General features: G+C 42.3%; 1 protein-coding gene across 13 annotated transcripts in view; it reads right to left on the bottom strand.

Annotated features, from left to right (window-relative positions):
- GALAK (galacturonic acid kinase) overlaps nucleotides 1-21773 on the bottom strand; it is a 116319-nt gene that overhangs the window by 46731 nt on the left and 47815 nt on the right. For all 13 annotated transcript variants that reach the window (XM_088958758.1, XM_088958756.1, XM_088958761.1 and 10 more), the window contains one exon: nucleotides 15529-15594. In XM_088958758.1, the coding sequence (XP_088814884.1) occupies nucleotides 15529-15594 (66 nt within the window). The remainder of the gene's footprint in view (nucleotides 1-15528; nucleotides 15595-21773) is intronic.

Consider the following 21773-nt stretch of genomic DNA (forward strand, 5'->3'; position numbering starts at 1 on the left):
AGTTTGATGGCACTTGAGGTATAGCTTCTGGATTCTCCACAGCTCTTGAATTTGGTTGGCCTTTGCAATGACGAGAAAAGGCACAGAAAGATGGAGGATCGGGAAGAGAAGGAGGTTGAACCAATGGCGAAAGATTAGGAAGAGAAGGAAGCTGAACCAATTTCTCCTCATGCCTACACTCCCCCTGAGAAGAAACAGGAAAAAAAGGCTCATCTTCAAAGAAAGTAACATCCATGGAGACATGAATTTCTGAGAAATAAGACCAAAGCAACGATACCCCTTTTGAGTGAAAGAGTAACCAAGAAATATGCATGGGATAGCACGAGAATCCAATTTCCCACTGGTGGGAGACAGATTTTGGACAAAGCACCGACAACCAAATACACGATGAGGGATAGAAAGAAGAGGGACCTTAGGGAAGAGAAGCTGATGTGGGGCTTTGTACTCAAACCAACGAGAGGGCATTCGGTTAATGAGGTATGTAGAACAAAGGACAGCCTCAAATCAAAATCGTTTGGGGACATTCATATGAAGTAGTAAACCCCGAGCCACTTTAAGGAGGTGTCGGTTCTTCCGTTCAGCCACACCATTTTGTTGTGGTGTGCGGGCACAAGAGCTACGATGAAGTGAGCCATGTGAAGCAAAGAACTCCCTGAGATCACTATGAAAAAACTCTTTTGCATTGTCTGACTGAAAAATTTGTATCTCAGTATGAAATTGAGTGAAGACCATCCGCTGAAAGTCTTGGATAACTTTTGGTACTTCCTCCTGGGTTCGCATTGGATATACACAAGTATTTCTAGAATAATCATCAATGAAGGTAATGAAGTACTTGTAGCCACTCTCAAAAGGTAAAGTAATAGGGCCCCTGTTATAGACGCCTTCCTCGGGAAGACGTACCATTGCCGCCGGTAGCAACAGGCACTTGACCCACCGCCAGCAGCAGCAGTGATTCAGTGATGCTCATCCTACCCAGTTCGGCAACAACAACCTTATCTAGATTAGATTAGCTCATTTTGCTTGTTCTTATCTCTCATCTTATCTTGTTAGTAGCTTATCAGATTAGGATTAGTTTATCTTATCCTTAACAAGATAGAACTGGAAGTCTCCCTATTCAGCAAGGAGACTCCCTTTGATTAGGACTCTTGTAATCTCCTATTTAAGGAGACCCCATTATTGAATGAGATATTGAATATTCAGTTGAAGAAGTGAGTTAGGAGAGTTGGTGATCTCTTGAACAAATCACCAGAGGCGCCAAGATAGGTTCATCAAGAGCAGGAAGGAACAAGGGAAAATAGGAGGTTTTCCTCGTGGACTGACCCGTGATGAGATCCTATTCTCGGGCCCTCAACAACTTGGTATCAGAGCAAGGCGTCATGGGTGATCTGGAGCAGCTACCATCCAGGGTCCACGACCTTGAGCACCAACTCGTGGAGACCAGCTCCGAAGTCCGTGAGATCAAAGACGAAGTGAGAGCTGCGACGTCTGATGGAGCTATTCCTTTCTAGCAGGGAAGGGAACTCTGAAGGAGGGACAGCCGCCAATGGCCGCCGACCAGATCTGCCAGAGTCTTCTAGCTAGAAAAAGTCCGTTAGCCAAAGAACCGCAGTCGTCCCCAAGTACAGTAGGCTGGAATTCCCGTCATACAATGGCAACGGAGACCCCTTAGGCTGGCTGTATTGCTGCGAGCAATTTTTTCGGAACCAACGGACAAATGACCGGGATAAGGTAAGTCTAGCCACCTTTCACTTAACAGAGGAAGCACAACTTTGGTTTGATCGGTTAGAGCAAGAAGAACCCAGGCTCAGTTGGCCCTAGTTTAAGTCTGTAGAGAAGATGGGCCGAATGGCCCATAGACTGTCATTTCATGTTATGTTATGTTTCTCTCTGTTGTGGGCCTTATTCTGGGCCCATACTCTGTAATATTTTGTTTTTTTGTATTTTCCTGCTCACTCAAGGGCCTCTCTGTAATTTGTCAAAGATTAACTTATTAATAAGATGTTTAGAGTGTTAGAGAGTGGTTATGTTCGAACTTCTTACTCTCTAACACTCATTGCCACCAGCTCTCTCTTCTCTTCTTCTCCTGTTTGTTCATTTTCTGGTTTGCATCTAATCTCAAACAGTTCCATACATCAAGTGGGCTGTTTTTCAACTTGGTATCAGAGCGGGCCATTGCTTGGCGTGTCCCTCATGTGGTTCTAGTTCAGCCAATTACATGAGGAGGTTCTAGGGCTGAAAGTTTACAGTCATCCGCCTGGTTCTTGGAGGTCATTGGAGGGTGCCCAAGTTTCTATACACTTGGAGAAGGGTTCGGTGACCAGGAAGAATCAGAGAGCAAGTTGTTTGGCCTGATTTGAAATCAGAGAAAAGGACTTTCGAAGTTATCTTAGAGAACAAGTGTTCGGCCTGGTTTATAGTTCAAACCAGAGACTCTCTTGCTGTAAGTCTTTTCTCAGTTCTTTGCTGAGTTATTTATTGTTATTTGGGAGGACTGTTAAAGCATTCAAAACACCTCCATTCGGCGCACTGTTGCTGGACTGATTTCTGGGTTATTCTGGAAGTGTGGTTCGGCTGTTATTGGGCTTCCAAACTGCCAAAAAAAACTGATCTAAATTGAGTGGTACAAGCCTCTACTTTAGTTCAGCTGCTTCTTGGACTTAGACAAAGTGTTCTTGAAGTGATTTCTGCTTGTTAACAGTGAAGTGTTGACTGTTGCATACATAGTGTTTGTAAAAAGTCCTCTTAGGTACTGTGGACTGTTTTCTTTGTTCTCCTTGGGAAATTATTGTTGGGAACCAAGAATACATATTGTTTGGAGGCCTACTGATTGTTCCTTGAAGGCTGAATCAGAGTTTCTCCTCTTTGAAAGTGCTGCCACCGAACTTGGTTCTCACGGCTGTCAGTTCTGAACTGAGTTTGTGTGTTGTTGTGTTTGCTATTGTTTCAACTCAATCTGAGTTCTTTGAAATCAGATCACTTTTAAAGGCCTGTCGAAACCCTAATTGAAGTTGTTACATAATGGACTTCTCAGAAATTGAGAACAAGAGCACTGCTGAATATGGACATAATTTGGGAACTACAACTGATTCCTTGTTGGCTGTAACTACAGTTAAATTGGATGGAACCAATTATTTGGCCTGGTCACAATCCGTAAAAATTCATATTTGCAGTAGAGGAAAGTGGGGGTTTATCTCTGGGAGCAAGAAAGCTCCCCCAGAGGAGGATCCCTCTTATGAGAAATGGGTGCAGGAGAATTACACAGTGATTGGGTGGCTTGTGAACTCAATGCAGCCACAGATTAGCCAACATTACTTGTGGATGAACTCGGCTAAAGAAATCTGGGATAGTGTTGCAGAAACTTACTCCCAGAAGTTGAATGTTGCCAGAGCTTACAAACTGAAAAGTGATGTGAAGAATCTAAGACAGGGGGAGAAGTCACTTGCAGCATACTTCTCAGCCCTAAAATCTATATGGCAAGAGATTGATTTGATAGAGGCCATGACATGGGATACCCCTAAGGATGCTGAAACATATAGGAAATTGGTTGAAAGGAATAGGGTCTTTGAGTTCTTGACAGGGCTGAATTCTGAATATGACATTACAAAGCAAAACATCTTGTCCAAGGAAGATGTTTCATTGTCTCAAGCATATGCTTTGGTCAGCAGTGAAGAAAGCAGGAGGCAAGTGCAGGTTCAAGGGGTCAGTATCAATGATCATTTTGCAAATATGGGAATCAAACCCAAAGGGGTTACAGGAGCCCCCAGTGGCACAGGAAAGAAGGAGGTGGTGTGTGAATATTGCAAGAAGCCGAAACACACTAAGGACAAGTGCTGGAAATTGCATCCCAGTCTTGTCCCTATCCGATTCCAGAAGAAGAATGACAGTAGAAAGACAGGAAGTGCACATACAGCCACCAGTACAGATACAGAGTTTGAGTCTGCGAGTGCACAATTGGAAGCCATGAAAGCTGATTATGAGAAGTTTGGAAGGATGATCAGCCAGCTTGAAGGTGTAACTTCATCATCCAACCCTTCTGGAAGTCCAGCCACCTCTGCATTTGCTCACTCAGGTATAAGGGCTTCTGCTAACCATGCATTTACCTCAGGTAATCCCAAGACCCCTTGGATCATTGACTCAGGTGCTTCTGATCACATGACCAACCTTTCCACTTTGTTTGTGTCATATGATTTGCTTCCTGGTCGTGACAAAATCACCTTAGCTGATGGTTCTCTTGCCCCCATTTCTGGCAAGGGAACTGTCAAGCCTACAGGCTCTTTACTTTTATCTTCCACTCTTCATGTACCTAAGTTAAATACCAACTTGTTATCTGTAAGTAGCTTGACCAAGTCATTGAATTGTTGTGTAACCTTTTTCCCTTCTCACTGTGTGTTTCAGGACCTGAAGTCTCGGAAGGTGATTGGGAGTGGCCATGAAGCGAATGGAATATACTTGCTCGACACCCCTGGCCAATGCTTTGATCATCCCAAGAATGCTGCTTTTGGTTCTACTTCTTCAGAGTCAGTCAGTCAAATTATGTTGTCATTGTCGGTTGGGTCATTTACCTTTTTCTGCTTTAAGTCATTTGCTTCCCAAACTGTTTAAGGGAGTCAGTGTGTCCAGTCTCAATTGTGAGTCATGTCAGTTGTCAAAGCATTGTAGAAAAAATTACCCTGTGAGCAATAAAAGATCCTCTTTTCTTTTTCATATTGTACACTCTGATGTGTGGGGGCCTTACCACTTATCCTCTATGGGGGGCTACAAATACTTTATCCTGTTCATTGATGACTTTTCTAGATTCACTTGGATATACTTAATGAAATCCCGAGACGAAGTCCCGAGACTTGTGAGGCAATTTCATGAGCTTGTTTTGACTCAATTTGGTACCAGAATTAAGGTTTTCAGATCTGACAATGCAAAAGAGTATTTTGAGAAGAGCTTATCCTTGTATCTCTCTGACATGGGGGTTATTCACCAAAGCTCCTGTGTTAGAACCCCTGAACAAAATGGAGTTGCTGAGAGAAAAAATAGACATATTGTTGAAGTTGCAAGGAGCCTTTTATTTGCCTCACATGTTCCCACAAGATTTTGGGGTGATGCTGTACTTATTGCTACCTATCTCATAAACCGTATGCCATCTAGGGTTTTAGGGTTTAAATCCCCCTTCAGTCTTCTTCATCCCAATTCCTCTTCGTGTGTTTGGTTGTACCTGTTATGTTCACATTCCAAGTGTGCAGAGACACAAGTTTGAACCAAAAGCCCACAAATGCATCTTCCTCGGTTACTCCCCCACACAAAAGGGTTATTGTTGTTTTGATCCAAAGACTGGCACCAGACATGTCTCTATGGATGTTACCTTTGATGAACTTTCTCCTTTTTATGGTTCCTCTCAGGAAGGACATTGTCAACAGGGGGAGAGTCTGTCACAAGTTTTTGCTCTTCCCCTTCCTGTCCCAGTTCAGTGTCTTGACAAATCTGTATCCTCACAAAATGAATCAAAGGAGGATCAACCACTTCATTCCTCTTGTCCTAGTGCTCCTATTTCTTTACCTCCTCGTCCTACCCATAATCCCAAAGTGTATCAAAGGCAGAGATCCAGGAATGAGCAAGTGGTTTCCCTTACAACAGATGAGGCTCATACCCTCCCAATCACAGATGAGATAACAGGTATTGCTTCAGCTCCCTTGGAATCCCCCTTCCCAGATCTTGATGTCCCCATTGCTGTTAGGAAAGGAAAGCGGAAGTGTACTGCACACTGCATTTCCAAACACCTTTCTTATGACCTACTTTCCCCTTCATATTGTGCCTACCTCTCTTCAGTTGCTTCTAACCCCATTCCTAGGTCTGTATCAGAAGTTCTTGGGATTCCAAAATGGAGAGATGCCATGCAGGCTAAAATGGATGCTCTACATGAAAATGGTACTTGGGAGGTGGTGGATTTGCCTGAAGGGAAGGATCCAGTTGGATGCAAGTGGGTTTTTACCATTAAATACAGGGCAGATGGGACTATTGAGAGGTACAAGGCCAGACTTGTTGCAAAGGGCTATACACAGACATATGGGATTGACTATCTGGAGACTTTTGCCCCTGTTGCTAAGATGACATCTGTGAGGGTTCTTTTATCTCTGGCAGCTCACTTTGATTGGCCTCTCTATCAGTTAGATGTAAAGAATGCATTTCTGAATGGTGACTTACATGAGGAGGTCTACATGTGTCTTCCTCCAGGAATGTATGGGAAAGATATGCAAGGAAAGGTATGTAAACTGAATAAATCTCTTTATGGCCTCAAACAATCTCCTAGAGCCTGGTTTGAGAGATTTAGAGCTGCACTTGTTAAATTCGGCTATGTTCAGACACAGTCAGATCATACTCTTTTTGTGAAGAAAAGTGGGTCTCTAACAGTGTATCTCATTGTGTATGTTGATGACATTATAGTGACTGGTGATGATGCCTCTGGCATTCTGGGCCTTAAGTCTTTCCTCCGTACAGAATTTGAGATTAAGGATCTGGGGGAGTTGAGATATTTCCTTGGCATAGAAGTTGCCAGATCCAGGGATGGGATTCTTATTTCCCAGAGGAAATATGTCCTTGATTTGTTGTCTGAAACTGGAAAATTGGGTGCAAGACCAGCTGCAACTCCTATTGATATGAGTCACAAACTTTCAGCTTCGGATGGAACTTTGTTGGAAGACAAAGGGGTCTTTCAGAGACTTCTTGGGAAGCTTTTGTACCTGTGCATGACTAGGCCAGATATCGCGTATGCTGTCAGTTGCATTAGCCAGTTCATGCATGCTCCTAGAGATACCCATATGGTAGCAGCAGAACGGATTTTGTGCTATCTGAAAGGCTCTCCAGGAAAAGGAATTCTATTTGCCAAACATGGTCATCTGAAACTTGAAGCCTATACTGATGCTGATTGGGCTGGAAATATTGATGATAGAAGATCTACTTCAGGGTATTGCAGTCTGGTGGCTGGTAATGTTGTCTCTTGGAGGAGTAAGAAACAAACAGTTGTGGCTCGATTCTCCGCAGAAGCAGAATATAGAGCCATGGCACATGGAGTCTCGGAATTATTGTGGCTAAGGTCCTTAATGGAAGAACTTGGGGTAGATCATGACAAACCCATGATGTTGTACTGTGATAATCAGGCTGCCATCAACATTGCTCACAACCCGGTACAACATGATAGAACCAAACATATTGAGGTTGATAGACACTTTATTCGTGAAAGAGTCTCCTCCGGTGAAGTGTGTCTTCCATTCATTACTTCTGAAGGACAACTGGTAGATTTTCTCACCAAGGGCATTTCCAAGGCAAGGCTTCAACATGACACTGGCAAGCTGGGCATGATTAATATCTATGCTCAGCTTGAGGGGGAGTGTAGAGAAGATGGGCCGAATGGCCCATAGACTGTCATTTCATGTTATGTTATGTTTCTCTCTGTTGTGGGCCTTATTCTGGGCCCATACTCTGTAATATTCTGTTTTTTTGTATTTTCCTGCTCACTCAAGGGCCTCTCTGTAATTTGTCAAAGATTAACTTATTAATAAGATGTTTAGAGTGTTAGAGAGTGGTTATGTTCGAACTTCTTACTCTCTAACACTCATTGCCGCCAGCTCTCTCTTCTCTTCTTCTCCTGTTTGTTCATTTTTTGGTTTGCATCTAATCTCAAACAGTTCCATACATCAAGTGGGCTGTTTTTCAACTAAGTCCTATTGCCTTCTTAGGTTCGGACCCCCATTGACCAGCAACCCACTGGGTGAGCTGATTAACCTTAAACAGACCGGCACAGTGGTTGGCAGTTCCAAACCCTCCTCGCGAGGGCATCCTCCATGCGACCCGACCAGCAAGTGGATATGTTCACGGCAGGGCTATTAGAACCCCTGTGGGTGGATGTCAAGATGCTGAATCCCCCAAATTTGGTCACAGCCATGAACTTAGCCCGCGTGTTTGAGCGCAAACTGCAGCTCAGCCGCGAAATTTTTAATGTGGGTCGGCCACCAAACTCATGGGTACCCCCAAGATCAGCAGCAACGACCCCCTCTTCTGCTACCAGCTGAGAACTGAAATCTCCCACCACCACCGCCTCTAGACCAATGACAAGTACAAGTAGCAACATGGCCGCTCCACCCATTAAGCATCTAACCAGGGCAGAAATGGCAAAACAACGAGCAAGAGGTCAATGTTTCAACTGTGATGACCTCTACTCGGCAGGACATAGATGCAAGAGGCTTTTTTTCCTCCTCATCGATGAACAAGAGGAGGAGGAAGAAGAACCAGTCATATTCGAGCCAGAGATCTCTCTCTATGCGATCACCGGCATTAAAACTTCTCAGACCATGCAGTTACAGGCACAGATAGCAGGTCAACCGGTGCACATTCTCATCGATTCAGGGAGTACACACAACTTCATAAGTGAACATGCCGCCCTTCAGTTAAAACTGCCAATGGAGCTTCGACCGCGACTACAAGTAGCCGCGCAAATGTGAGAGAGTTCACAGTCCAGGAATTTGTAAGGACGTGCCGGTACAGGTCAATTCTGAACTGTTTCTTGCTGATTTATTTGTACTTTCATTGGATGGGTTCGATATTGTTCTAGGGGTCAAGTGGTTAATTACCCTAGTCCCGATTTTGTGGGACTTCAGCGCACTCACCATGACCTTCCACCTAAATGGAAAGCAAGTTTCATGGCACGGTTGAAGGGTTAAAGAAAGGACACTACAGGTCCATGCACTTCAGACAGAACCAGCAGCCATGAAAAAACTTCTCGCCGAGTTTTCAGATCTGTTCCAGGAACCCAAGAGCCTCCCCCCTCCCCGAGCTTGCGACCATCGTATTCCTTTGGTGGCAGGTTCAGCACCAGTCGTTGTCCGGCCTTATCGCTACCCTCACTTACAGAAGGACGAGATAGAGAAACAATGTACAGAGATGCTGAACCAAGGAATCATACGCAAAAGTCACTCCCCCTTCTCTTCACCGGTTCTGTTGGTGGCGAAGCAGGATGGAACGTGGAGGTTCTGTGTTGACTATAGAGAACTCAATGACCGGACGATCAAAGATAAGTTCCCTATTCCCGTTGTGGATGAACTGTTGGACCAGTTGCATGGTGCCCAGTATTTCTCTAAGTTGGACCTCAGGTCCAGATACTTCCAAGTTTGCATGGCTCCCGGTGACGTGAAGAAGACTGCTTTTCGCGCCCACCATGGCCACTTTGAATTTTTAGTCATGCCATTCGGACTCTCCAACGCCCCATCTACATTTCAGTCACTAATGAACGAGGTATTCCAGCCCCATCTATGCAAATTTGTTTTAGTTTTCTTTGATGATATCCTCGTTTACAACAATTCATGGGTAGAGCATGTCCACCATTAGAGGACAGTTTTCGAGCTCCTACGCCAACACAAATTATTCCTGAAATGGTCCAAGTGCTCCTTCGGGAGCGACAGGTTCTTTATCTCGGCCACGTCATCCATGGGTAGGGTGTGACAGTTGATAGTTCCAAGATTCAGGCTATAAAAGAATGGCCCAAACCTCAATCAGCCAAGGCCTTACGTGGGTTCCTCGGTTTAACGGGTTACTACCGCAAATTTGTACAGAACTATGGAGTGTTGGCAGCCCCGTTAACCATCCTGTTGAAGAAAAATTCCTTCCGGTGGGACGACGTAGCAGATGAAGCTTTCCTGACAATGAGAAATGCCCTGTCTTCCACCCCTGTCTTGCAATTACCTAATTTCGCCCTCGAATTTATAGTCAAGTGCGATGCTTCCGGAGTGGGTATCGGGGCCGTACTACAGCAGCAAGGGTACCAGATTGCTTTCTTAAGCCGCAGACTGGCCGACCGGCACCTAAATCTTCCAGCCTATGAGCGCGAACTAATTGGCCTAGCCCGAGCCGTCCAACACTAGAGGCCATATTTGTGGGGGCGGTCGTTCGTCGTCAAAACTGATCATTACAGCCTCAAATACCTGTTAGAGCAGCGTCTCACTACTTCCTATCAGCAGCATTGGGTTAGCAAACTGCTTGGGTTTGACTTCCGGGTGGAATATAAAGCAGGATCCTCAAATCGCATAGCTGATGCCTTGTCTAGGCGAGATGAAGACGCGATGGTTCTGTGTAGCATTTCCCAACCTCGGATCTCTCTGCTTGACGACATTAAGAAGGCAGCACCACAGTCCCCGGAATGGTCGCTCTTGCTACAGAAGATCTAGTCCGGCACTACCCACCCTAATTGGTCACTTCAAGACGGGTTGGTACTGTATAAGGGACGAGTCCATCTTCCACCAGACTGCCCGTTGATCCCCACCATCATCACCAGCATCCATAACTCTACCCACGAGGGCATTCAAAAAACACTACACCACGTCCGGGCTGATTTCCATTGGCGAGGTATGAAGACTTCTATTCGAGATTTTGTCCAGAATTGCTCCACATGCCAACAGCACAAATGGGAAAACCTGCACCCGGCAGGCCTCCTTCAGCCCCTTTTCGTCCCGACACAGATCTGGGCCGATATCTCCATGGACTTCATTGAGGGACTACCCAAGGTAGGTGGCAAATCAGTCCTCTTCGTGGTAGTCGACCGCTTCTCTAACTACCATCGTTGCCGGCAGCAACAGGCACCTGACCCACCGCCAGCAGCAGCAATGATTCAGTGATGCTCATCCTACCTGGTTCGGCAATAGCAGCCTTATCTAGATTAGATTAGCTCATTTTGCTTGTTCTTATCTTGTTGTTCTTATCTCTTATCTTATCTTGTTAGTAGCTTATCAGATTAGGATTAGCTTATCTTATCCTTAGCAAGATAGAACTGGAAGTCTCCCTATTCAGCAAGGAGACTCCCTTTGATTAGGACTCTTGTAATCTCCTATTTAAGGAGACCCCATTATTGAATGAGATATCGAATATTCAGTTGAAGAAGTGAGTTAGGAGAGTTGGTGATCTCTTGAACAAATCACCAGAGGCGCCAAGATAGGTTCATCAAGAGTAGGAAGGAACAAGGGAAAACAGGAGGTTTTCCGCGTGGACCGACCCATGACGAGATCCTATTCCCCGGCCCTCAACAGCCCAATACATCAGAATGAACAATGTGAAAAGGAAACTCAGATTTACTATTTTTCTGAAGAAAATGAGTTCTACAATGCTTGCTTAACTGACACATTTGACAAGAGAAATCAGAAGCGGACATTGACTTACACAGTTCTGGGAATACAACTTTGAAGGACTCAAAAGACAAATGACCAAGACGACAATGCCATAAGTACACTTTACTCTTTCTGAATTGACTCATAGACTCTGTAACATGAAGACCAACCGTATTCTCCAGCATGTAGAGTCCATCAACCATACGTCCCCTACCAATCGTCCTCCCCGAGGCCAGATCCTGAATCACACTATAAGAAGGGAAAAAGGTTACGGAACAGTTTAAGGAATTAGTAACACTACTAACTGAGAAGAAATTCATGGGAAATTTGGAACATGAAGAACATCAGGAAGTGTAAGACCAAAAGGAAGAGAGAGAGTTCCTTGACCAGCTATGGAAGTTTATGATCCATCAGCTAGTCTCACTTTGTCTTTTCAAGAAAGAGGGTGATAGGTTTGAAAATAAGAGGACATACCAGTCATGTGTTTTGACGCTCCAGAATCAATGATCCATGGAGAGTCAAAGTTGTGAGAAGCAACATGGAAAACTGTGGTAGGGCTACCTGACGTGGATGCAAATGAGGTTGTGGGAGGAACATCCATCTGACGAATTGCTCTACCATAGAGCTCTAGATGGTCACAGAAGGAGTTTACAATATCCTCCCTTGGGTCAGATCCAGAGAGATGTGTTTGAGTCAGTAGGAATGGGGGGCTGATTCTCCCGAGTAACCATGTTGGCCATGTGGTGTTTCTTTGTACCTTGCTGCTCGGACCTTTTATTCACATCTAAGCCTTGCTTCTTAGTCAGATCTTGAGCCCATTTTGGTTTCCCATGGAGATCCCAACAGGTATCTTTGGTGTGTCGGGGTTTCTGACAATTAGTGCACAACAATTTTTCCTTATCTTCTGTTTTTTTCTGGAGACCCCCTCTCTTGGAAGGAGATCCCACACTAGTAAAGACACCCCCTTTTGCTGCCAACAGAATTGCATCCCCACCAGTGTTGTTCATCAAGTTCCTTCTACTCTCTTCAGATTGAACAAGAGCATAGACTTCCTGAATTGATGGAAGATCCTTAGAACTAAGAATTTGTATTCTAATGGACTCATACATAGGATTTAGACCATGCAAGAAGGCAAATACTCTTTGTTGTGAGACAAGTTTCTTGTACAGTTTGGCATCCTCATCACACTTCCAATCAACATTCTGGTAATGGTCCAATTCCTTCCAGACAGAGGTCAAGTCAGAGTAATATACTGATAAACTTCTCTCTCCCTGTCGACAAGTAGATGATGTTGCTTGCAGTTGATAGATCATGGCATAGTGTCATAGTTCTGAATATGTGGATTTTGCTTGTTCCCAGATCTCATTTGCAGTTTCAGCCCACATGAAGTTCTTTCTTATTTGTGGTTGCATGGAGACCAAGAGCCAAGACATTACCATACTGTTCTCCTGATCCCACCTATCATATTCAGCATTCCCATAGGGTGGTTCTTTGATTCTTCCATTAATATAGGCTATTTTCCCCTTTGCAGTGATGTATAACTTGATCCCTCTTGACCATTCTAGATAATTTAATCCATCAAGAGGAACAACAGCCATAGGGAAGGATAGGTTGCCACCCCCACTCATTCCATTCAGCATTGTGGAGATTCCAGATGTGGCTAAATCTTCACTATTCATGATTTCAGGTTTAAGAACACACAACACCCAAGGCACACTGCCTCACAGAGCTGCTACAGAAAAGGGATCTTATGCCCTTCAGTCCACAAAAGAAGAAACACTTGCTATTTCAGCATACAACTAGGTACTTCTGACCTACAGTTTCACAGAGAGCCAAGAATAAACACTATTGCTGCAGCACTTGGACTAGTCTGTATGACCTACAAACATACAAACACTGCAATTGCAGTACATAACCAGGTCTATATGACCTATGGTTTTACAGTTTTCATACAACTCCTTAGTAGAAAGAAAGATACAAGGTGATAGTTCACCACATACCTAATCGGCTGACACCAACTTCAGGGTAGCAGAATAGTCACTAAGATCAACAATGTATCCGAACAGCAAGAACAGTCAATGGGAGAAAAAAAAAAAAACTTCAGTCCATCAACAATGTAGCCAAATAGTAGTAACACACAAGAGGAGAACACCACATTCGGATTTTTTAGGGCACCAACAGTCCATCAAAGGGTGCAAGAAGAAAACAACAAAAAACAACCTCAGTTGAACACCGGGGCACCCGAACAGTAGATGAACAGTACCTTCTTAAACGCCAGCCTCTCTGCAAACCAGAACATCCTCTTCGTACATCAGGTGACAGCCTCTCTACAGCCGAGCAATCAAGGAAAACAGCATCTGGGCTGGAAGATGAAAAGACTCTGTACCAGAACTCTTTTCTGCGCTAGGAAGTTGAACAGTCAGGCCAGCACCTTCTTCCTTCTTGAAGTCGAACATCAGGGATACAGCTTCTAGGAGATGAAGAGGCAACCTACTCGGCATTGGAGAATGACCTCAACTAATTTGTTTTCAGGCCTGGATGAACCTGCTCTGATACCATGTTGAACAAGAGAAGAGAGGAGGAAGAGAGGAAGAGAAGAGAGGAGAGGCGAGAGGACTGGATGCCTCAAAAGAATGCTTCAGGCGAGTGAAGCAGTTGTTATTTATACTATACTGGTCATACAACATAAAGAATGGAAAAAAATTACAGAAATACCCCTGCGGTACAAAACCAGTGTACAACAACATCTGTCAACAGTAGGTATTGTACCTTTGTGGGTGGAAATTGGGTCACTTGGAGAAGCAAAAAAACAAAGTGTGTTGTAAGGTCTAGTACTGAAGCTGAATATAGATCCATGACTGATGGAGTTGGAGTTGGATAAAAATTTTGTTAGGAGAATTAGGCTTTGATGAAGGTCGTATGTGCGGAGAGTATTGATGTATTCTAATATTATAGCCCCTGCTGTATTGTATTTCTTATTACTTAATTTTTCTCTTTCAGTCCTATAAGTGCTTTCTTGTAATCCCATTGGCCTATAAGGGCTTTCTTGTAAATTATTTTAAGCTCATACGGGCTTAGTTGTAAATATTCATAATATAATAAAGGGTCTTTAGGGCTGGGGGTCAAATTTATTCATTGACACCCCTGAAACCTGGTGTTAGACTCTCTACTGTCATCTTATTGACACTATGACATTATTGTGACAATAAATTAACCATAAATTTAGCTGCAAACAATTTTGCATGATAGAGACTAAGTGCATTGAAGTGGACAAACATTTCATCAGGGAGAAACTTGACAGGGGTGAAGTATGTACAACTTATGTCAGCTCCAATGAGCAACTAGCTAATGTTCTCACTAAAGAACTTCATTATCTGTGACAAAATGAGTTATGTGACAAGTTGGACATGAGTTATGGGACTGGAAAAACCCCCACTCTTTATTAGGGTGACATAAACATAGATAAGAAGACAAGTTTGCCCCTCTTCTAATAACAAGGCACATCATTACAACTATCTCAAGGGGCAATTGGACACATATTATGCTGAACATCATTCTTTTTTGTTTACAAATTAAAAAACTTTGGAACAGTTATCAATAAGAAAATCATTGCATATTTTCCTTGTGTAAGGATTCACTTTTTTGGGATATTGGGGTGCATCAGATTCATTTTATTGGTTGAATCTTCAGGTTTATGGGTCTTTAGGGCTGGGGGTCAAATTTATTCATTGACACCCCTGAAACCTGGTGCTAGACTCTCTACTGTCATCTTATTGACACTATGACATTATTGTGACAATAAATTAACCATAAATTTAGCTGCAAACAATTTTGCATGATAGAGACTAAGTGCATTGAAGTGGACAAACATTTCATCAGGGAGAAACTTGACAGGGGTGAAGTATGTACAACTTATGTCAGCTCCAATGAGCAACTAGCTAATGTTCTCACTAAAGAACTTCATTATCTGTGACAAAATGAGTTATGTGACAAGTTGGACATGAGTTATGGGACTGGAAAAACCCCCACTCTTTATTAGGGTGACATAAACATAGATAAGAAGACAAGTTTGCCCCTCTTCTAATAACAAGGCACATCATTACAACTATCTCAAGGGGCAATTGGACACATATTATGCTGAACATCATTCTTTTTTGTTTACAAATTAAAAAACTTTGGAACAGTTATCAATAAGAAAATCATTGCATATTTTCCTTGTGTAAGGATTCACTTTTTTGGGACATTGGGGTGCATCAGATTCATTTTATTGGTTGAATCTTCAGGTTTATCATAAACATCAAAAATATTACTAGGCATTATAATTTGGTTTTCTATCAAATTCATGCAGGATAAAATTGAAATCAGATAGGTAAAGAAGAAATAAACTTACAGCAGCTGAAGAGCTAAGGCCTGAACTATCAAGTCCCTTGGAACCACAAATGAATCCTATTATACCCTACAACAGTAACAGTAATTAAACCAGCAAATATAAATGCAAAATATAATCAAAGTTTTCAAATATAAATTTTAAAGAAATTACATCAATATCATGTTCTTTCGGGGGTTAAGCAAAAAGATGTATTAAAATATTCTTTTGATTGGTAATAAAACAAAATTTTCTTATTTTTATTAGTTTTCCTTACAAGCAAAAGTGAAAGAAGAAATGGAAAAATGTAAAAATACCTCATCCCAGTCTCCATCTATATCTTCTTGTCTAACGTCAGTTACTTTGAAACCAAATCCCAACTTAGAAATGTAAGAGAAGTTTAAGACTTTCAAATCTTTAGAAATTTTGTCATATAGGAATGGGGAAGTTTCACCAAGAGGTTTGAAAATTTAGGGTAGGATAGGGTAAATATTAGGAAAAAACAGAATCTACCAATAAAACTTCAGGGAATGCTGAAAGAAATTCAATTACATGTTTAACGAAAACGACTCAAAATGACCATAATGAAAAGCTGCCTATAAGAATTAAGATCATTGTAAGGCTCTTTTTGTTTCAGCATAGAAGGTGCAGAAGTTTTTTCAATAAATAAAATCTCATTTATAATTTTTGGATGTTTTAGAGGGTCATTACTTGGTGTAAAAGTAATGTTGTTAGGACTGATCATTCTAGTTATTTCTTACATCTTTTTAAGAACCCAAGTACATAAGTCAGTCTGGATGCCACCACTGACACTTGGAAAATATTCTTTCTTCTTTCTCTTCTGTCTCTTCTTCTCCCTTCCCCTCTTTACTTCTAGATGGTATCAGAGCAGGATTGACAGAAGTTGAAGCTTGTGTCAGCCTTTCTTTCTTTTCTCCCTCGCCGATTTTCTCTAGAATCAACTGGAACTTCCAAATCTGAAAAGGATCTGATTGAGTAGGTGATTTCTGCTATTCTTTTCTTCCTTTTGGTTGTAGAACCAAATGTACAACCAAAAGGGATATTGTTTTTGGTGTTTACTCTCTTTGTATGATGAGGTTTTGAGTTCGTGGAGGAGTTTCCTCAGTGTTCTGTTTTTGAGGTCTGAGATCCATTTGGCTTTGTGTTGTGCCTTGTTTTATAGATTTCGCACCAAGTTTCGGAACTGGCAATTAGTGTAGTGGTGTGTTTGGTGCTTGAGGAGTGTTGTTTCCCCCTGAACATCAGTTGTTTAGTAGCACACAGACAGAGGATCAGCTGAAAGATTTTTCTCTATCCTTTTTTGGGCTGGTGGTGATTGAAGTTGTTTTTACTGCTGGTTCTGTGTCTTCCATCTGGTAATAGGTGTTGTTAACAGATAAACAAGTCTGGGTTTGTTACTATTGGTGCTGTTTTCTCTTTTCTGGTACAAGTTCCAAGTGTGGTTGCCATTTTTTTGGGTATATGTCCAATGATGTTCCTCAACCTGAGGCTGGTACAGATAAAATTTTCATTCCTTTTTTTCGGGCTGGTAGTGGTTGAAGTTCTTTTTACTGTTGGTTCTGTGTCTTTGAGCCAGTAGTAGGTGTTGTTAACAAAAAAACAGCTTTGGTTTGAATGGGCCGAATGGGCCTTAGTGGCCTTATTTCTTTTAAGTAATGTTCTTTAGTTATGGACCTTAGTTATAGGCCACTTTTTTCTTTGTTTTATTAGTTATTTAGTGCTTTTAAGGGTATCTAAGGAATTGTATTTTTTTTATTTAGAAATAGAGACATCTTGAGAGGATTAGACAAGGGACCAAATATCTTCTCTTCTCTCTTCCTTTCTCTTCTTCTAGCACAAGCTGTAGCTGAAACTTTTCCTTCTTCCTTTCTTATCTTTTTCTATATTTTTCTGATTTACTGGAGGTGTGATTCACAACTTGGTATCAGAGCAGGTTCTTTCCTTCAACATTTTTCTCCTTTCTTAGCCCATATACAGTGTATATGGAAAACTGATCGGCTGATCAATTAGTAGCTTATGTAGCCCAGTTAGGAGGGCTTTTGGAGAGATTTTGTCGAGACTTTCATCCTTAATTGAAGCCCAAGGCAGATTTTGGGAGTTTTTTTCCCGAAAACCCTAGATAATTGGAGAAATCTTGTTACAGGTCCTAGAGACACATTGAAGCTGGTGCTTGGGGATCAAAGGGGGGCTCTTGGATTTCTATTAAGTGTGGTTTATGTTGGACAGAGTTCTGAAACCTCTAGTAGGAGCAGTTGAACTTTCTCTCCTCCTATCCTGTCGGGTCTTGTGAAACACTAGTTTTGGGTGATTGAAGAGTAGTTTTTTTCTTAAAATAGCAAATCTAGCCTAGTAAAACCTTAATTTGATTTTCATTTGCATCCACTCACTCAATTGGGAAAACTAGAGGAGAAACCAAATATCCCACAAATTCTGAGTTTGGACATGGGGCCCTATGGAGACTCTGCTAGGGGCAATGACCATTGTGATGTTGGATGGAACCAATTATTTAGCTTGGTCTTAGTCAATTAAAATACATATGCGTAGTAGAGGGAAATAGGGGTAGATTACTGGGAGCAAGAAGAAACTGGAAGAGGAAGACCCTACCTATGAAAGGTGGATGCAAGAAAACTATAGAATAGTGGGTTGGCTAGTGAACTCTAGGCAGCCACATATTAATCAACACTACCTATGGATGGTGTTTGCTGAAATAGGGCTGTCGAATGAGAGTAGAAGAGGAAGAAGAAGAGGAACGGAAATGAAATGGGCGGCAGTAAAATCACTTCGGCCAGCCCTAATCTATTATATATAAAGGCATTACATAATGTTACATGAATGGACAAGACTGCCCCTGATTAGTGATGGGACACCTAGTCAAAATAAACATTAAGTAAGATTAGGCCCAGTAACAAGGCCCACTAACTAATGACTTAAGACCCAACAAAAGGTAAACATACAAACTAAGACAGCCGAACCAACACTCCCCCTCAAGCTAAGCATGGATGTCAATCATGTTTAGCTTGCCAAGTAATTCCACGAATTTCACTGTAGCTAGCCTTTTAGTCAGAACATCTGCAATCTGCATCTCGGAGGGAGTATAAGGAATGCAGAGTTCTCCTGAGACAATTCTTTCTCTAACAAAGTGACGGTCTATCTCAATATGTTTTGTTCTATCATGTTGCACTGGGTTATTTGCAATGTTGATGGCTGCCTTGTTGTCACAGTACAACTTGAGAGGGCACTCAATCTTTATTCCAAGTTCACCAAGCAGGATCTTCAGCCATAAGAGTTCAGCAACACCATGAGCCATAGCTCGGTACTCAGCCTCTGCATTAGATCTCGCAACCACATTCTGTTTTTTACTCCTCCATGTAACTAAATTTCCTCCAACAAAGGTACAGTACCCAGAGGTAGACTTCCTGTCCCCAACAGAGCCAGCCCAATCTGCATCAGTATATCCTTCAACTTCAATTTTACTGTTTTTTCTGAATAGAATTCCTTTCCCCGGGCAAGACTTCAAATATCTGAGGATCCTTTCCACAACTTTCATGTGAGGGATCTTAGGAGTGTGCATGAACTGACTGACAACATGTACAGCATAAGCAATGTCAGGGCGAGTAAGGGACAGGTAAATCAACTTCCCCACCAGCTTTTGGTATCTTTCCTTATCAGGGTAGTCCTCTCCTACTAACACCTGTAGACCATGATTTTGTTCTATTGGAGTATCGGCTGGCCTACACCCCATCATGCCTGTCTCTTGAAGAAGATCAAGGATGTATTTCCGCTGACATATATAGATGCCCTCTTTGGATCTTGCAACTTCAATCCCAAGAAAGTACCTCAGTTGGCCCAAATCTTTGATCTCAAACTCAGCAACCAAAAACTCCTTTAGTCTTTTAATCTCTTCCTGATCATTCCCTGTAATTACCATATCATCCACATAGACAATAAGTGCCGTAAGTTTGCCATTTCTCTTCCTTATGAATAGGGTATGATCTGCTCCACTTTGAGTGTAACCTCCTTTCTTCATGACTCCACATCGCTTCTCAAACCAAGCTCGAGGGGACTGCTTAAGGCCGTAAAGGGCCTTTCTCAATCTACATACCTTCTTGCCAAAGACATAACCTGGTGGTGGATCCATGAACACCTCTTCATGCAGGTCGCCATTCAAGAAAGCATTCTTCACGTCCAACTGATGTAGCTCCCATGAGAAATTTGCAGCTAAAGATAATAGAACTCGGATTGTGTTGAGTTTTGCCACTGGAGCAAAAGTTTCTTTGTAGTCAATCCCTTCTTTTTGAGTAAACCCTTTTGCTACCAGTCTAGCCTTGTACCTCTCAATGGACCCATCCTCCCTGTGCTTCATAGTGAACACCCACTTGCATCCAACAGTGCCTTTCCCTTCTGGTAGATCACTAATTCCCAAGTCCTTGCTTTCATTAAGGCTTTCATTTCTTCATCCATAGCCTCTTTCCATTTTGGGTCAGATACTGCCTCAGTATACCTGGTAGGAACATGCACAGAAGATAGAGCAGACACAAAAGAACAATAACGAGGAGACAACTGTGAGTAAGACACAAGATCAGCAATGGGGTATTTGATAGTACAAGAACGAGTAGACTTACGAAGGGCAATAGGAAGATCTAAGTCAGAGGAACTGATAGGATTACCTAGAGTTTCTGAGACAGGTTGATCCAAGTCCAATTGGTCGCTGTCATGAGTTAGAGGACCCTTCTTCCTTCTGTTGTAGGTGATTCTGATATCTCTTTGCAGCTTGCCGGAGTCTTCAGTAATATTTGCAACATCACTAGTAGTAGCTGGTACAATGGGAGCCTCACTAGATTTACCCGGGATACCACAACTAGGTGGATCAGGAGGAGAAGATGGAAGACCTGAGGTCAAGAGAGGTACAAAGAATGGGGAAATAAAAGAATCCTCTTCCATCCCACTAGTCTCCCCCTGAAGAGGATTCTGGGAAGATTGAAAATAGGATTGAGACTCAAAAAATACCACATCCTTTGTGACATATTTTTTCTTGTTGACTGGATCATAACACTTGTATCCCTTTTGAGTAGGGGAGTACCCCAAAAAGATTCCCTTTATAGCCCTAGGATCCAATTTGTTCTTCTTCGGATCATTGACATGTACAAAGCATACACAACCAAAGACTCTCGGTGGAAGAGAAAAGTCAGGAAGATGGGGGCAAAGAACAGAGAAAGGAGTTTTCATCCCCAATACCTTGGATGGCATTCGATTTATCAGATATGATGCAGTAAGGATTGCTTGAGACCAATAGCTTTTAGGAACTTTGTGCTGAAATAGTAAGGCTCGAGCAGTCTCCAATAGGTGCCTATACTTGCGCTCAGCAACCCCATTCTGTTGGGGGGTACTAGCACAAGATGACTGATGAATCATTCCAGCATCCTCCATAAACAGATTCAAGGACCTTTCAAAATATTCTGCAGCATTATCTGACCTGAATTGTTTAACCTTCGTACCAAATTGTGTTTCAATCATTTTGCAAAATGTCATGGTTACCTGCGGCACTTCCTCTCGTGCCTTTAATAAGTATATCCATGTGCATCGAGAATAGTGATCAATAAAGCTGATAAAATATCGAAAGCCATCAACAGAAATAATGGGAGGACCCCAAACATCAGCGTGGACTAAGTCAAAAGAAGCTCGAATTTCATTACTTGAAGTTGGATAAACAGTTCTACATTGCTTTGATAGTTGATAGACTTCACAAACTAACTCTTGACTTGAAACACTTTTGAATAGTTCTGGAAACAACACTTCCAAGGATGAAAAAGGTAAATGACCTAGCCTAGCATGCCATAGATGTAACCTAGCTATTGACTCCACATTGGACTGACTACACGTAGCAGATGTTTGCAAGGCCGAACTGATGTTTGCATTAAGGTAGTAGAGACCTCCACACTCATGACCGCTCTCAATCGTTCTCTTCGTCAAACTGTCATGAAAGACACTGTGAGTAGGAAAAAAGGTTATGCTACAATTCAAATTTTTGGTAAGCTTGGAAACAGATAAGAGATTTGAAGAAAGATTGGGAACATGCAAGATAGATTTTAGTGAGAGGTCCTTGCTTAGGTCAACCAGTCCCTTCCCAGAGATGGTAGAGAGAGAACCATCAGCAGCCCTCATTTTATCTTGGCCAGACATTAAATGATAGGAAGAAAATAGAGAAGACATGTGTGTCATGTGGTCAGTTGCACCAGAATCAATAATCC

The sequence above is a fragment of the Nelumbo lutea genome, chromosome 8, assembly GCF_056320005.1.
Source record: "Nelumbo lutea isolate HS-2025 chromosome 8, American lotus-T2T, whole genome shotgun sequence".
In the NCBI taxonomy this organism is placed as follows: domain Eukaryota; kingdom Viridiplantae; phylum Streptophyta; class Magnoliopsida; order Proteales; family Nelumbonaceae; genus Nelumbo; species Nelumbo lutea.